A 17,197-nucleotide genomic window follows, 5' to 3' on the forward strand; every position below is an offset into this window, starting at 1 on the left:
GTTATGTCTATTGTTATAATAGTCTGTTATGTCTATTGTCATAATAGTCTGTTATGTCTATTGTTATGATAGTATATTATGTCTATTGTTATAATAGTCTGTTATGTCTATTGTTATAATAGTCTGTTATGTCTATTGTTATAATAGTCTGTTATGTCTATTGTTATAATAGTCTGTTATGTCTATTGTTATAATAGTCTGTTATGTCTATTGTCATAATAGTCTGTTATGTCTATTGTTATGATAGTATATTATGTCTATTGTTATAATAGTCTGTTATGTCTATTGTTATAATAGTCTGTTATGTCTATTGTTATAATAGTATGTTATGTCTATTGTTATAATAGTCTGTTATGTCTATTGTTATAATAGTCTGTTATGTCTATTGTTATAATAGTCTGTTATGTCTATTGTTATAATAGTCTGTTATGTCTATTGTTATAATAGTCTGTTATGTCTATTGTTATAATAGTCTGTTATGTCTATTGTTATAATAGTCTGTTATGTCTATTGTTATAATAGTCTGTTATGTCTATTGTTATGATAGTATGTTATGTCTATTGTTATAATAGTCTGTTATGTCTATTGTTATAATAGTCTGTTATGTCTATTGTTATAATAGTCTGTTATGTCTATTGTTATAATAGTCTGTTATGTCTATTGTTATAATAGTATGTTATGTCTATTGTTATAATAGTCTGTTATGTCTGTTGTTATAATAGTCTGTTATGTCTATTGTTATGATAGTATGTTATGTCTATTGTTATGATAGTCTGTTATGTCTATTGTTATAATAGTCTGTTATGTCTATTGTTATAATAGTCTGTTATGTCTATTGTTATGATAGTATATTATGTCTATTGTTATAATAGTCTGTTATGTCTATTGTTATAATAGTCTGTTATGTCTGTTGTTATAATAGTCTGTTATGTCTATTGTTATGATAGTATATTATGTCTATTGTTATAATAGTCTGTTATGTCTATTGTTATAATAGTCTGTTATGTCTATTGTTATAATAGTCTGTTATGTCTGTTATGTTATTATGTCTATTGATAATAGTCTGTTATGTCTATTGTCATAATAGTCTGTTATGTCTATTGTTATGATAGTATATTATGTCTATTGTTATAATAGTCTGTTATGTCTATTGTTATAATAGTCTGTTATGTCTATTGTTATAATAGTCTATTATGTCTATTGTTATAATAGTCTGTTATCTCTATTGTTATAATAGTCTGTTATGTCTATTGTTATAATAGTCTGTTATGTCTATTGTTATGATAGTATATTATGTCTATTGTTATAATAGTCTGTTATGTCTATTGTTATAATAGTCTGTTATGTCTATTGTTATAATAGTCTGTTATGTCTATTGTTATAATAGTCTGTTATGTCTGTTGTTATGATAGTCTGCTATGTCTATTGTCATAATAGTCTGTTATGTCTATTGTTATGATAGTATATTATGTCTATTGTTATAATAGTCTGTTATGTCTATTGTCATAATAGTCTGTTATGTCTATTGTTATGATAGTATATTATGTCTATTGTTATAATAGTCTGTTATGTCTATTGTTATAATAGTCTGTTATGTCTATTGTTATAATAGTCTGTTATGTCTGTTGTTATGATAGTCTGCTATGTCTATTGTCATAATAGTCTGTTATGTCTATTGTTATGATAGTATATTATGTCTATTGTTATAATAGTCTGTTATGTCTATTGTTATAATAGTCCTTCTGTAGCTCAGTTGGTAGAGCATGGCGCTTGTAACGCCAGGGTAGTGGGTTCAATCCCCGGGACCACCCATAAGTAGAATGTATGCACACATGACTGTAAGTCGCTTTGGATAAAAGCGTCTGCTAAATGGCATATATTATGTTATGATAGTATATTATGTCTATTGTTATAATAGTCTGTTATGTCTATTGTTATAATAGTCTGTTATGTCTATTGTTATAATAGTCTGTTATGTCTGTTGTTATGATAGTCTGTTATGTCTATTGTTATAATAGTCTGTTATGTCTATTGTCATAATAGTCTGTTATGTCTATTGTTATAATAGTGTGTTATGTCTATTGTTATAATAGTGTGTTATGTCTATTGTTATAATAGTATGTTATGTCTATTGTTATGATAGTCTGTTATGTCTGTTGTTATAATAGTCTGTTATGTCTGTTGTTATAATAGTCTGTTATGTCTGTTGTTATAATAGTATGTTATGTCTATTGTTATGATAGTATGTTATGTCTATTGTTATGATAGTCTGTTATGTCTATTGTTATAATAGTCTGTTATGTCTGTTGTTATGATAAGTCTGTTAAGTCTGATTTTTGTTGTAGGTGAGATGAGGTGAATGTCAGGTCTTTCTCACTTGATTGGTCAAAGGGATTTGGGCCGGATCCAATCAAATCTACCATAGCAATGTTTATGCAGTGTCTTTGTGTACAAAACAGCTGCCACCCACACCACGCACACTTTATTCTAAACACTGGAAGTACCTGTGAGAGGACTACTGCCTAGCCTCGCAAGCCGCCTGATCTCCCGAGCTTATACAACCCAAAACCACTTGGTTTCTCAACAGAAAAATATATGTTTAATGACCATAACCACTCGTCTGAGTGCTGGTCTGCTTCTGCTCTCTTGCCAACTTCTTATGGAATTGTCATGCTAAACATGTAACAATGAGTGACAAGGAGTTGGCAAGAAAGCAGAAAGAGACTGGCACTCAGGGCAGGCTACATAACCACTAGCTTAACCGTTACCAATCAATGTGTAACTGACACTCTGACTAAGCTATAGATCCCTCAAACTCAACTCTTGACCTCAAAGCCAGTTCCTCTGCATTCTTTCATTGTTCCCCTCTAATTAGGGACTGATTTAGACTGGGTGCAATTAGCTATCACTTTGAACAGAGAACCAGCAGGCTGCAGACCTTGCCGGGCAGGGTTTCCCAAACTAGGGATGTGGGGTCGCCTGGTTTGAAAATGCGGTTTTGAGAGAAAATGTGCGCTTAGTTCATAGAACTGGGGTTAGGTCAGTAACCTCCGGTAGCCGCTAGACATGGTTGTTATAAACAGAGCGCAGTTTCTGTTGGTTAAAGCTAAAAAATATTATGACCCCATCACTGAAAGATAAGACTCTCAGGAACACGTGTATACGTACTGTTTCCCTCTACTATGCCAACAAACCGTTGGAACCTATTGGGCAAGACCAGGCACTAAATCAGACTGGGGGGAAAAGATTAGCAAAGACTCACTATATATATATGCATAATCATGACCTCTTGGTGCAACAAACTAGTTAAATTAAGATAAAGCAGGGCTCTATGGGAATCTTTCTGAGCAAACCTTCCAACTGTGTCTCACAGTCAGACTACAGATCAGGCCTAAACTGCCTTCCTTCACGACAGGAGACCTGGAGCCGCATGCTTAAACCTCCTAATGAACAGCATGGTTGTTATGAACAGGACAGGCTGATTGTAACAAGGAAAGACAGGGCAGCGTCTTCAGCCTGGCGGACAGACACAGAGTCCCAAATAGCACCCTATTCCCTATATAGTGCCAAATAGCACCCTATTCCCTAGTACCAAATAGCACCCTATTCTCTATATAGTGCACTACTTTTGACCGGAGCCCTGTGGGCCCTCGTCAAAAGTAGTGCACTGCATAGGGAATACGGTGTAATTTTGAGACTCCGATCAGCGACCTGTGGCAGTACAGTGAAGAACAGCAGGAAACTAACTAAAATGGGGGAGGATGAAGGGAAATACAATTCATTGTTGTTTGACTGTTTTTTACTCTTTATGTTGTTTTAGACCGGTGGAAATCATCAAGTGTGGCAATTATTTTGGACAAGGTCTTGGGCCATTTTTTAAAGAATGGAATGTGTGGGCAATTAATGAAGCTTTCCTCGTAAACAAGACTGAACTAGGATGACCTGAAGCAGTTGTTTTTGCTTTGATTTTGCAAATCTAGGCCTGACACTGTCTTGAGTCCCTTTATCATGTGTAAGTCGACCTTCAAAACATATTATACGACCTGATAATGTGCACTTGAGGAAGTGGATGGATTATGTTGATATCATGGTCATTCTATATTTGATAGATCTGGGCATACCTATGGTTTGAAGGCGGGTAAGCGTAGGACATGAAACCACCTTGTCCAACCGACAATGCTCTCAATTGTACCTGTAGATGTACCCTGTTTAGATTATTAGGTCCTTGTATAGGGAGTCATGGTGACACAGTATACAGTTTAATGATAAGAGGAACGATCCAATGTCAAGCTACTACAAGGAGCATGCTTCAGGATAACTCTGCCAAAGGTTACAATTACTGATGAAACGCCATCCCAGCCGTTTGGCAGAAAAATGTGGTGTTTGGGTAACACAATTTCATTGACAACAGTATCGGTTATGTTAGTTAAAGGTCAATGCTGTCTTCTGTAAAGCTCTATAGGGCTGTCTACTGGTCATTATCTCCACTGAGGATCTGTTGCAAATCATTTACAATGCACAGGGCCTACAGTATGAACTAGATGCAGTTTGGTGGTGGAAGGGTTGAGCTACCCCCCCCATACAATGTAAAGCACTGGGAGTAATCGTTAGCATAATTAAAGATGTAGATTATAAATGTAGTCAAATCTATTATGCAGATAGGTCATTTGTTGATTTCACATGGGGTTAATTCCTGGAAAGCTAGATAGTTATCTGGCAAAGCCAAGCTGTATGTCTAATTTACGGTCGCTCCAAGACCCTGAATACAAGTACAACTAAGTCAAACAACTGCAGGTTGAGGGAAAGCAAACTTCTGTCCTTGACTAGAATACTAATGCAATTTGAAAAAGAAAATGGAGGGAGGGAGAAACAAAATGCCCTCACCCCAAAAGAACCTGCAAGGCAGAAAATGCCAGAACACGTCAACCCCAGAAAAGGCCTCTGGATTGTTAAGGCCCACAACCTTCAAACAAATGCCCTGAACTGGGCCACTCTAGCCCCATGTGGTGGGAAAATGTTGTGAATGGGGTGCTGGGCCTGTGAGGAAGGGATCCGGTCTATTTTCCGGGGGATGAATCGGGGATGTGTTTGAGAGCAGGGGCTTCACTAAGCAGGAGTGATGTTTTAATTATAATCAGTCAGTGCAGACAGCTTAGAAATCTCACTTGACTGGAGGAATATATGATGGGGTTGGATGGGGCTCTTTGGGGTGCAACGGTGTGTGTGTGTGTGTGTGTGCCTGCATGCCTGTGTGTGTCAGTCTGTAATGTACTTAGGGAGATCTATAAGGCTGAACACAATATTGAACCCAGTCCCACCTCCCCCTCCCACTATAGACCGAGAGAGAGACCCTGGGAGAATGTGTGTTTCCAAGGTTATGCAATCGACCCACCACACAGAGAAGGCACAGACCTCTAGTGTGCTGCATTGAGTGTGTGTGTGGAAGAGGGGGGGATGTGTGTGGGGGTTTCTGAATGGAACTAGAGGAAGGGGGGCTAGAAGAGGGTGCAGAGAAAAGTTGACGAGAAGCTCATTGAAGGCTGAACTAAAGTTTGGAGTTACAGAGATCCCCGCCCCTCCATGCACATTATATAGTGCAACCTGGACACCAACAGGCCAATATCTGGCTAACCATTCAAACCATAAGGCTGTCTTTACATCACTATGAAAGGTGAGTACGTACTGGGTGAAAAAAATATGCTTACTTTTCCATGCATCTGTACTGGTGAAATCATCATACACAATTACAGTGGCATATGTCCTGCTTCATTTTAGGTTGGCATGAGTTTGCACTCTTCTAAAAATAACTTTTTGTTGAATGGTTAAGTTTGATGAATATTCAGTGAGTATTGTTGAATCCTAGATGTTGGCTCTGCGCCATGCTTGGTTTGTCTTTATCAAGATATCCCATCTGGCCTGATGATGCTTCCTTATTGAGACATTTGGGGACCCATTATTTGGCACTTTTTTGATTGTGTAATAATGAAAACTGTCACTGAGGTTAGGAATAGTCTAGATGTTGATCTATTGAGAGGAGCTAATGTCCATGGATCTTGTCCAGTCTTTATGACATGCAAGTCATGGATATACTTTAAGAAGGTAAGGTTGACAAGTCGTCTGTTGTTGACAACCTTTGGTGATGAGGTCCATAATCACTCTGTTGACAGGTTGCTTAACAAACGTGTGCAGATTCAGTTGGATCGATACAAATGCATTGAACATCTAAACCAATTTAAATGCAATGTGTTACTGTATCATTAGAAACAATACCAACTGCCCTGGTTAACCTTGGCTAATGAATAACATAAGAATCATGCATGACTTGCCTTGCCCTTTTGTCTTTAGAGTTGAATGTATAGTGGGTTGGGTTATGTTCCATTTGTTTATGCACCCTACATAAGGAGCTGTTATGTCACCCTACATAAGGAGCTGTTATGTCACCCTACATAAGGAGATGTTATGTCACCCTACATAAGGAGCTGTTATGTCACCGTACATAAGGAGCTGCTATAGCACCCTACATAAGGAGCTGTTATGTTACCCTTTATACACCCTTTATATAGTATGACACCAGCTTTTAGATGATTTGCTATGGATACATGCCATGCTTGTGTAGGCGTTTGTGCTGTATAAAACATTTATAAGTTATAGTTAGTTTGAAGTGGGACCATCCCCTCAACTCCATTATGCAATTACAAAATAATTACTAAACTGCTGTATGTAGTATGTAAGTCCATGTTAATGCAATATTGTTGCTAGAGTTACTGAATCAATTCTAAACATGAATACAGTGAGATCATCCATATGTAATGTGTTACCATGACAGATGCAGCCAGAGCCACAGGAGAAGTCATTACTACTTTATGTTGGCTATTCTTAGCTGATGCAGGTGTCTGGATAATGGGACCGGTCTACAATATTATTGTTTTTTCTGTCAGACGGACAAAGTGAGGGACATACAAATAGATTGAGTACAGTAATACTTTTTAATATACATTTCTGGTTCTTACAACATTCAGCTTTTTTTGTTTTGTTAAACGTGGCCCTACAGTAGCAACCCAGCAGATCTGATCCTGTGGTGGAAATCAATGTCATTGTTTACATTTTCACTGGGAGTTTTCCCTCAGTTGTGTCCTTAACTCATCCAGGACCTTGTGCCTTGTACATTCTGACCACAATCAGTATGATGGGTTTTCACCCAGTTGTGTCCTTAACTCATCCAGGACCTTGTGCCTTGTACATTCTGACCACAATCAGTATGATGGGTTTTCACCCAGTTGTGTCCTTAACTCACCCAGGACCTTGTGCCTTGTACTTTCTGACCACAATCAGTATGATGGGTTTTCACCCAGTTGTGTCCTTAACTCATCCAGGACCTTGTGCCTTGTACATTCTGACCACAATCAGTATGATGGGTTTTCACCCAGCTGTGTCCTTAACTCATCCAGGACCTTGTGCCTTGTACATTCTGACCACAATCAGTATGATGGGTTTCACCCAGTTGTGTCCTTAACTCATCCAGGACCTTGTGCCTTGTACATTCTGACCACAATCAGTATGATGGGTTTTCACCCAGTTGTGTCCTTAACTCACCCAGGACCTTGTGCCTTGTACATTCTGACCACAATCAGTATGATGGGTTTTCACCCAGTCATCCAGTGTCCTTAACTCATCCAGGACCTTGTGCCTTGTACATTCTGACCACAATCAGTATGATGGGTTTTCACCCAGTTGTGTCCTTAACTCATCCAGGACCTTGTGCCTTGTACATTCTGACCACAATCAGTATGATGGGTTTTCACCCAGTTGTGTCCTTAACTCATCCAGGACTTTGTGCCTTGTACTTTCTGACCACAATCAGTATGATGGGTTTTCACCCAGATCCATGTGTTGACTTGACTTATCTCAGACAAACAAAGAGACTCAGATATTGGAGAATTTAAACATGTACATACAGTATCACACTCAGTCTTCATGTAAACATCATTTCAGACAGATGTGTTGAATAATTTGATCAGAGATGTTAATTTATCTAACATTTTTATAATTTCGTAACGTGTTTGGTAATGGGTTGCATAATTCAAATCCAATACACCTGCCAGGCAATCAGAAAGTGCTTCATTCTTCTAGTATGTTGGAATATGTCAGGTAACTGTGATCATGCTTTGCATTTTCCACTGTACTGACGTTGACAGTTAACGTATGCATTAACCTGATGTTTGGAGACCTTACAGTCTGTCATCTGTCAGCGTGTCTAGAACTGATTGACTGAGTATTATTATGTTAGGACATCTCTTAATGAAGATGCACAGAGGCAATGCTATGACTGCATTAAAAACACTGTGTGTACAACACATTGGGAACAATCCGTGTAGATGAAGGGAAGGTGGCAGGTCAAAGAAGGATTTTTTAAGCCTTGAGAGTATTGAGACATGGATTGTGTATGTGTGCCATTCAGAGGGTGAATGGGCAAGACAAAAGCTTTAAGTAGTCAATCAGTTCCAGACACGCTGACAGATGACCCAGTAGGCTGACAGAAAGAGTGATATCCAGTAGGCTGACAGAAAGAGTGATACCCAGTAGGCTGACAGAAAGAGTGATATCCAGTAGGCTGACAGAAAGAGTGATATCCAGTAGGCTGACAGAAAGAGTGATATCCAGTAGGCTGACAGAAAGAGTGATATCCAGTAGGCTGACAGAAAGAGTGATATCCAGTAGGCTGACAGAAAGAGTGATATCCAGTAAAATGACAGAGAGAGTGATATCCAGTAGGCTGACAGAAAGAGTGATACCCAGTAGGCTGACAGAAAGAGTGATATCCAGTAGGCTGACAGAGAGAGTGATACCCAGTAGGCTGACAGAAGGAGTGATATCCAGTAGGCTGACAGAGAGAGTGATATCCAGTAGGCTGACAGAAAGAGTGATATCCAGTAGGCTGACAAAAAGAGTGATATCCAGTAAAATGACAGAGAGAGTGAAATCCAGTAGGCTGACAGAAAGAGTCATATCCAGTAGGCTGACAGAGAGAGTGATATCCAGTAGGCTAACAGAGAGAGTGATATCCAGTAGGCTGACAGAGAGAGTGATATCCAGTAGGCTACCCACTGTAGTCAGTCAGTGAGTCTGTTGAAGTGCAGTCTTTTATGAGAGAGGTGAATGCTGGCCCAGTGACTTGGCTTGAGACTTTATGAGAGAGGTGAATGCTGGCCCAGTGACTTGGCTTGAGACTTTATGAGAGAGGTGAATGCTGGCCCAGTGGCTTTGCGTGAGGCTTTATGAGAGAGGGGAATGCTTGGCTTGAGGCTTGGCGTGCTGAGTTCTTCTCAGTCTTGGCCTTCATTTCAGACAGCCCCCTAGCTTCTGTATAAACACCTATCTGCAAAGCAGCTGTCCTGTTACTAGAAATTAGGCAAATATTTATTCTCACCTAGTAAAAAAAATAATTGGGGCCTGCGCCCCTGGACTGGAGTCTGGAGAGGTCTCAGTGTGGAGAAATTTGGCTTGTGGGTCACGCTGCTCCCGTGGCCCATACTGAGCCTGTGAAAAACCAAGGTAAAGTGTGATCAGGCTCCCTGGCAGCCTGGAGATCTCCTCTCTATGCCATCCCAGCAGCACAAAGAAGCCCCTTGCCAATAAGAGGCTCCAGTCCTTTATGATGCCAAGCCTTCATTCCCACCAAATACCTTCTGAAAACAAGGGGCTCTATTTTTACCGCTGGCCACAATTTGGCCCAGTCTCAGAAGATGTTGGCTCATCTCTCCCCTCCATCCCATCCACCCTGCCCTGCTCTGCCAGTGATAGACTGAGCTAAGAGCACATTCCCAAAGCTTATGGCACAGCGGGGTTGCCATCTCTCCTATTGTTGCAGACCTAAATTCAACTCTCTCTGCCGAGAAAACAGCCATCTTATTAGACCCAGGAGAGCCAGGTCAGAATGGCCCTGGTGTTTTGGGTTAAGGGGGGGAGGACTCTTGGAACAGTCCTCTCCCGCAGGCCGAACATTAATTTGTTTTGTTTGATCTGTGACGGGAGGGGCTACTGGACTAACCAAGTTGAGAGAGGGAGACAGGGGGGTCAGAGAGAGATAGAGTGAGGGAGAGAGAGAGCAAGAGGGAAGAAGAGAGAAAGAGAGAGAGGGTGTGAAAGAGAAAGAAACAGAGAGGGAGGGGAGGGTGATGAGAGGCCTTGTTAATGAGATATGACAGCCGTGAGCACGGTCAGTGAGCTGTCTGTTTCCTCTTTCAGCATCACTGGACCTAAACACCGTCCGGCCATGAGTTGTGAAGCTCAAAGAAGCCGTCACGTAAGACCCAATTTTCAGTGACTGGACCCCTTCTAGACAGGGAGGGACAGAGTGTACAAAACATTAAGAACACCTTCCTAATATTGAGTTGCACAGGGATGCTGGCCCATGTTGACTCCAATGCTTCCCACAGTTGTGTCAAGTTCTTTGGATGTTGGACCATTCTTGATACACACAGGAAACTGTTGAGTGTGAAAAACCCAACAGCGTTGCAGTTCTTGACACACTCAAACCATTGCACCTTGCACCTACTTCCATATCCTGTTCAGACACTTACATCTTTTGTCTTGCCCATTAACCCTCTGAATGGCACACATACACAATCCATGTCTCAATATTCTGTCTCAAGGCTTAAAAAATCTTCTGATTGAAGTGGATTTAACAAGTGACATCAATAAGGGATCATAGCTTTCACCTGGATTCACCTGGTCAGTCAATGTCATTGAAAGAGCAGGTGTTATTAATGTTTTGTCAATGTTTGACTCTTTATTGCTTGCGGTAAATTGTGTGTGAGAAATACAGAATGTCTTGAAATTCTTCCTTCTCTCACACCTCTTGCTGCTTGACCTTTGTTCCAAACACTCAAAGGGGATGTATGCACAACTGAAGGGCCCCTATAACCCCCATCTCCTTGAGGCTTGCACTCCTCCCATTGTTCATTTCCAGGAGATAGTCCCTAGGGAGACTTAAGGACTGTAAAGCTGTGTTTGCTTTAAGATGAGCCAGTTGATCTGGGAGTGGTGTGATAAAGGTATACAGATACTACAGGAGAAACCACTTCCCTGCTCTATACCACTACACAGTAAATACAAGACTGTAGGCTGTGGGGTTAGCCTATATAATTATGTACGGTAGTGTTACTCTCCCTCCTAGTGTCTCACCTCTCCTCCACTCACTCTAATGTGTTGCTTCTTCAGGCGACATGGAGAGCCTGCCCAAGATGGACCCCTCCAACGACCACAGTCGGCCCCTGGACATTGTGCCACAGAGCGATGAGAAGATGAAGGAAAGGGGTCAGTGGGGAAACAAGGTGGAGTTTGTCCTGTCTGTCGCCGGGGAGATCATAGGACTGGGAAATGTGTGGCGTTTCCCTTACCTGTGCTACAAGAACGGAGGCGGTAGGTGTTAACCTTTTACTGCATTGGGCTAAATCTAGGTCACTCAGAGTGTTTCTTGGTAGTCTTAAACACATATATTTTGAAACAAAAGTATATATACCTCACACACATGGTTATGGGCTAAAAGAAAAGAAGATATAGAGTTGAAATTTATTCGATGTTGAGTTTGCATCCCAATATTACACTTTATATACATCACAGAAGACTGAAATATAACAAAACCGTTTCAAATAGTAAGACCAGAATTTTGGTATTTTAAAAAATATATATATTTTTAATAATGTAATTATGAAAAATATTAATATCATTTCACCCATGAGGCCACTAGGTCATTTGAGTGCAGGGAGGGGATACCATCACAGTGCTCAATGACAACATGTCACATCCTTTTGTTCATATCGGTTCATAATTGTCCTTCAGTACTATTGATCAGGACAGCTGTGACTGATGTCACATCCATATCATTAAAGAAATGTAAGTTTACCCACTATATTACCTTTAACTGACCCAAAGACTGTTGTTATGAACTTAAATGGCACTGGAGCCTTTGAGTAGATTGTGTTTTAATGCTAGAAACAGTTATGAAGGGCTTCTGTGCCGCCTGCCAAGTCCAGACACATAAAACATATCAATCATGCAGTACAACAGTAGCAAACAACACACTCCTGTTTGGAATGTATTATATCTCACAATATTATGGAGGTACCAATTAAAACCAGCTTTTCAGAATGACAGGGCTGATGTCTTTTAAAGGTAGTTCTGGGTTTCTTAAACATCATTATTTTTATATCTGTCGAACTTTAGGGTGAAGATAATGTATCATTTTATCCGAAAACAATAATTGATGTATTATGTCTAACCCCCATTTCTCATATCTTGGTAAAATGTTATCGTAATAGCATTGTAACAGCAAGCTCGCCATTGTCCAAATGATTTACATTATTATACAAATGACAGTAATTTGATCAACATTGCCAAATCATTTGGAAAATAAATTAACTTAATACACACAGTTCACAAAGTTACTCCTCATTCTTCTGGAGAATGTTCTCCAAATGGGGTTCTTCCGTTCACCATTAATTGTAACGGAAGTTGTGCTGCAAGATCTGTGGATATCCTACCTGGCAAAGGAAACGTGGGAAGCTGACTTTAAAACTGGCCAAATCAAGGCATAGTATTTTAGAGTACCTTTAGGACATCCAACCTTCAAATGTTGCCTCAAAAAGCATCATCCTTGTTGATTGCATATGTCATCTGACCTCATATCAAAATGGTGTTCTAGTGCTCCAGTCGACACCTTGATAACTTCTCCCCTCTCCCCTTCTCCTCCCAACAGGTGCTTTCTTCATCCCCTACCTGATCTTCCTCTTCACTTGTGGGATCCCAGTATTCTTCCTGGAGACAGCTCTAGGACAGTACACCAGCGAGGGAGGTGTCACCTGTTGGAGGAAGATCACTCCACTGTTTGAAGGTGATCCTCCACTAATGTCTACGGTCTATGAAACGATTTCTTTCTTCACGGATTTGCTCATTTGGATGTTCCTGTGAAACTACTGGCTTTTTGGTTATATTACAGTTGCAAAACATTTTGTCAGAACTATATTTTGTTTAATGTGCACTGCATTTGAATGTGTTTCAAGGACAGGATTAAAGGGGAAAATCCGCTCAAAAACGATCACGTTGCTTCTTGAAAGGGCAAAACATTTTGTCAACAGTGGACTAATTATAAAAAATACCAAAATATAGTTTTTTTGTGGATTTTACCTCTATCTACAGCCATGTCTACTACTTGTCTGCAAAACGGAATTGAATAAGAGAGACATTTTGAGAACTTTTTGCTTAGTGTGTAGTAGGAGGGGGTTGATGTAATGGTTGGCATGCCTCTGACACTGGCACACTTCCAAGTATCCAATGCTTTCATCATTCAATTGGCCCCTAATAAGGACAATATAACTGTAGACATTCACACAGGAGCCAGAGAGGCTACCGGATGGGAAATGGTGGAGTCGGCAATGTGAATGAAGACATGGTTTTCATGCGTGTTGTTGTATTCAACATTGAAAGGCATTGTCATAGCCAACCACAATACTCCACTTGTCCTTGGTCCCCGCTGCAGGAGTGGGCTATGCCACACAAGTCATCGTGGCTCTGTTGAACTTCTATTACATCATCGTCCTGGCCTGGGCCATCTTCTACCTGTCCTACTCCTTCACCTGGGACCTGCCCTGGGCCTCCTGCAACAACACATGGAACACAGGTCAGAGATCCACCATAGGCTCAGTGGACGTTTTCCTTATTCAATCTTGTCAAAGCTCTTCGTCAAGGGCAGAAGGAATATGATTGGTTGGAGGAAATGTCTCCATGGAAATGTTGCTGGTTCAAATTTTACCCAACCCCTAACCCTAACCAATTGAGATTACTTTAACTGAACCAATCGTATTTATTTAAACAATCACATTGTTTCTGCCCTCGAGACACGGTCGAATGAGGAAAACTCCAGTATGCCACCATATACAGAGAGCGGTTGAGCAGAAACATACAGGACTACACTCAATTATTAAGCAAATGTATTTATAAAGGCCTTTTTATATCAGCAGTTGGTGGTTTCCTGTGTAAGTCTTACCCAACGTTAGAATATGGTTGGGTTCCCAAGAGAAACCATATAGCTGGTGTCCTCACTGAGCTTGTGCAAACTTGTTGTGCATTTCTGTTCTCAAGATTCTTGCATGGAGTTCCAGAGGAGGAATGACTCGTTTAATCAGCCACGTCTGAACGCCACGTCTCCTGTCATTGAGTTCTGGGAGTAAGTACTAAGAGTCTATTGTTTCTCCATCTCCTTAAGGAGCCTGGGTGGCCTACTGTTTATTCCTCAGCCAACTGGCCGTTGTCTTGCCAACTGGTGTTGCACTGCTGAATACAAAAACACGATGGCTTGAAGATAGTCTTCTTTATGGGTGATTTTAAGGGCTGTGGTGTCCTTACAGATACCTCCAGAATGTACATGTTTGCTCTGTAATTTCAGAGCTTACTAATCATGTTTGGTTATCTGTAAATAGCAATCACACATGTATGCACTTATAGTTATCTCACGTTATCTGTTCCCTTGTGTGTTTGGGATTTTGTAGGCGAAGGGTTCTGCGTATCTCCTCTGGCATAGACAATATAGGATCTCTCAACTGGGACCTGGTTCTGTGTCTGGCCATAGCCTGGATACTGGTTTACTTCTGTATCTGGAAGGGAGTCAAGTCCACTGGCAAGGTACTCTACATTCTGTCTCTGTGAGCCTCCCTAATAAAGTTCCTGACCAGGAAGAACCTCTGAGCCCTATCCTGATTGATTGAGTGATTTTATTTGGCAGTTTAAGAAATACAATGATTTATTTCTATTGTGGTCCCTTAAAGTGCATGGTGCAATAAATGATATAGAACCAGACATGAAAATGGTTCTACCGTTCAGTCATCAGAAAGCTTTTGACAGACGTTTAAAAATAGGTTTTGGTCGGTATAGCTTTAAGTTGTTGTGGTAGTTTATTCCACTTAACAGCACCGGTATATAGAAAGGTACCGGAAAGGCTCTTACATTTGAAAAAGTCAATGGCATAGTCACTGGCAATGAATAGGACCAAGAGTTGCTCCTGGTCTGATCACTTGTTCAGGACATATTCTAAGTATTTATACGCATTTCTCAACGTTGCTTAACACCTTTGGACAGCCAAGTAGTCTAGGTATGTGGTCCGGTTGAAGTCTGGCAAATAACGTGATACAGTAGCTGAGATGACTACACTCTTAGAAAAAAAGGTTCCAAAATAGTTATTTGGCTGTCCCCATAGGAGAACCCTTTTTGGTTCCAGGTAGAACCCTTTCTACAGAAGGTTCTACCTGGAACCAAAAAGGGTTCACTCTATGTTGACAGTAGAAAAACCCTTTTACGTTCTAGATAGCTCTTTTTTTTAGAGTGTGTGGTAGAGACCATTCAATGACTCTTTTGCTTCTTATTACGAATAGACACCTGCTTAACCCACTGTGTTGTACATTGCTATCTGTGATTCTTGGTGCTGTACTGTTTTGCACTGTGCATACCGTAGCCGTGTGTATGTACAGTACAACCCTAACCCTGTTCCCTCAGGTGGTGTATTTTACAGCTACCTTCCCCTACATCATGCTGTGTATCCTGCTCATCAGAGGGGTCACCCTACCGGGAGCCTTCATAGGAATCAAATTCTACCTCTACCCAGACCTGAGCCGCCTGTCCGACCCACAGGTACGCACACACAAACACACACGCACACATCCCGACCATCACATCTGTGGGAAGTGGAAAAGCCCCACAGTGTGTGTGGACAGTGGTTGACACGATGATAGACTGACTGACCCAGCACTCCTCTGACCTCTGCCTGTCAGAAATAGAACACCTCACAGTCACACCTCTTGTGTATTCCCCAAGGTTACTATAGTTACTGTAGAACTGTGTTCCAGTACATATAACTTGGATGATAAATGATTCACTTCGTTAGTTGAGCGAGTAATACTAATATGAAAGTGATTATTATACTTTGATTAGGAGGAGTGGTGCTTTGGGAGTGATGTAGGATTGTCCTCCAACCCCTTGGGAGCTAGCGCAATATTACCAAGAATGTTATAGAGCTGGATCATTAACAAATAAAACCTTGTCTGGTCAAGAGAGCAGAACATGGCATGGGAAAAACCAGGAGGATGTTGTCTTTCAAACTAATGCCGTGCCAGAGAATGACCGAATCTGTAAAGTTGCCAGTCCCTAGAGATATTTGACGAGTGAGAGGATCTGGAGAGAAGAATACAGGTGTGCCAAGCTTGTAGTGCCATACCCAAGGAGAATTGAGGCCATAATCGATGCCAAAGGTGCTTCAACAAAGTACTGAGTAAAGAGTCTGAATACTTAAAAATAAATAAATTAGGCAAACATTCTAAAAACCTGTTTTTGCCTTGTCATTATGGGGTATTGTGTGTAGAATGATGAGGGGGCAAAATTATTTCATCCATTTTAGAATAAGGCTGTAACATAACAAAATGTGAAAAAAGTCAAGGGGTCTGAATACTTTACAAATGCACTGTATACACTACCGGTCAAATGTTTTAGAACACCTACTCATTCAAGGGTTTCTTTATTTTTGCTATTTTCTACATTGTCAAATAGTAGTGAAGACATCAAAACTATGAAATAACACATATGGAATCATGTAGTAACCTATCAAGGCACAAGCCGAGACCCAGCTGCAGACACAGGAGGCAGATAGTTGGAGTCCTACACGGAACCCAAACCGGCTGCGCGTGTGCGCCATCGTGCATAAATGTATTTTGCCTCCGCACACCAAACGCGATCACGACATGCAGATCACGACACGCCAAGAGTGTGCAAAGCTGTCATCAAGGCAAAGGGTGGCTATTTGAAGAATCTCAAATATAAAATATATTTTGATTTGTTTAACACTTTTTTGGTTTCTACATGATTTCATGAGTTATTTCATAGTTTTGATTTCTTCACTATTACTCTGCAATGTAAAATATTAAAATATAAAAAAATGTAAATATCAAAACAAACTCTGAACCAATGACATTAATTTGGGGACAGGTCGAAAAGCATTAAACATGTATGGCAATTTAGCTAGTTAGCTTGCACTTGCTAGCTTACGTTAATTTGTCCTATTTAGCTAGCTTGCTGTTTGCTAGCCTGGGATATAAACATTGAGTTTATAAATGGTCCTGGGATATAAACATTGAGTTTATAAATGGTCCTGGGA

The 17,197-nt window shown here is 40.4% G+C and overlaps 1 protein-coding gene across 1 annotated transcript in view; it reads left to right on the forward strand.

The window, feature by feature from the left end:
* Positions 1 to 5,512: 5,512 nt before the first annotated feature.
* Positions 5,513 to 17,197, forward strand: part of LOC118390341 (sodium- and chloride-dependent GABA transporter 2-like) — a 42,581-nt gene continuing 30,896 nt past the window's right edge. The window contains exons 1-7 of the mRNA XM_035780798.2: positions 5,513 to 5,671; positions 11,221 to 11,421; positions 12,758 to 12,892; positions 13,538 to 13,678; positions 14,140 to 14,224; positions 14,547 to 14,679; positions 15,547 to 15,681. Coding sequence (XP_035636691.1) covers positions 5,665 to 5,671; positions 11,221 to 11,421; positions 12,758 to 12,892; positions 13,538 to 13,678; positions 14,140 to 14,224; positions 14,547 to 14,679; positions 15,547 to 15,681 — 837 coding nt within the window. The 5' untranslated portion in view covers positions 5,513 to 5,664. The remainder of the gene's footprint in view (positions 5,672 to 11,220; positions 11,422 to 12,757; positions 12,893 to 13,537; positions 13,679 to 14,139; positions 14,225 to 14,546; positions 14,680 to 15,546; positions 15,682 to 17,197) is intronic.

The sequence above is a fragment of the Oncorhynchus keta genome, chromosome 26 (assembly GCF_023373465.1).
Source record: "Oncorhynchus keta strain PuntledgeMale-10-30-2019 chromosome 26, Oket_V2, whole genome shotgun sequence".
Taxonomy (NCBI): Eukaryota; Metazoa; Chordata; class Actinopteri; order Salmoniformes; family Salmonidae; genus Oncorhynchus; species Oncorhynchus keta.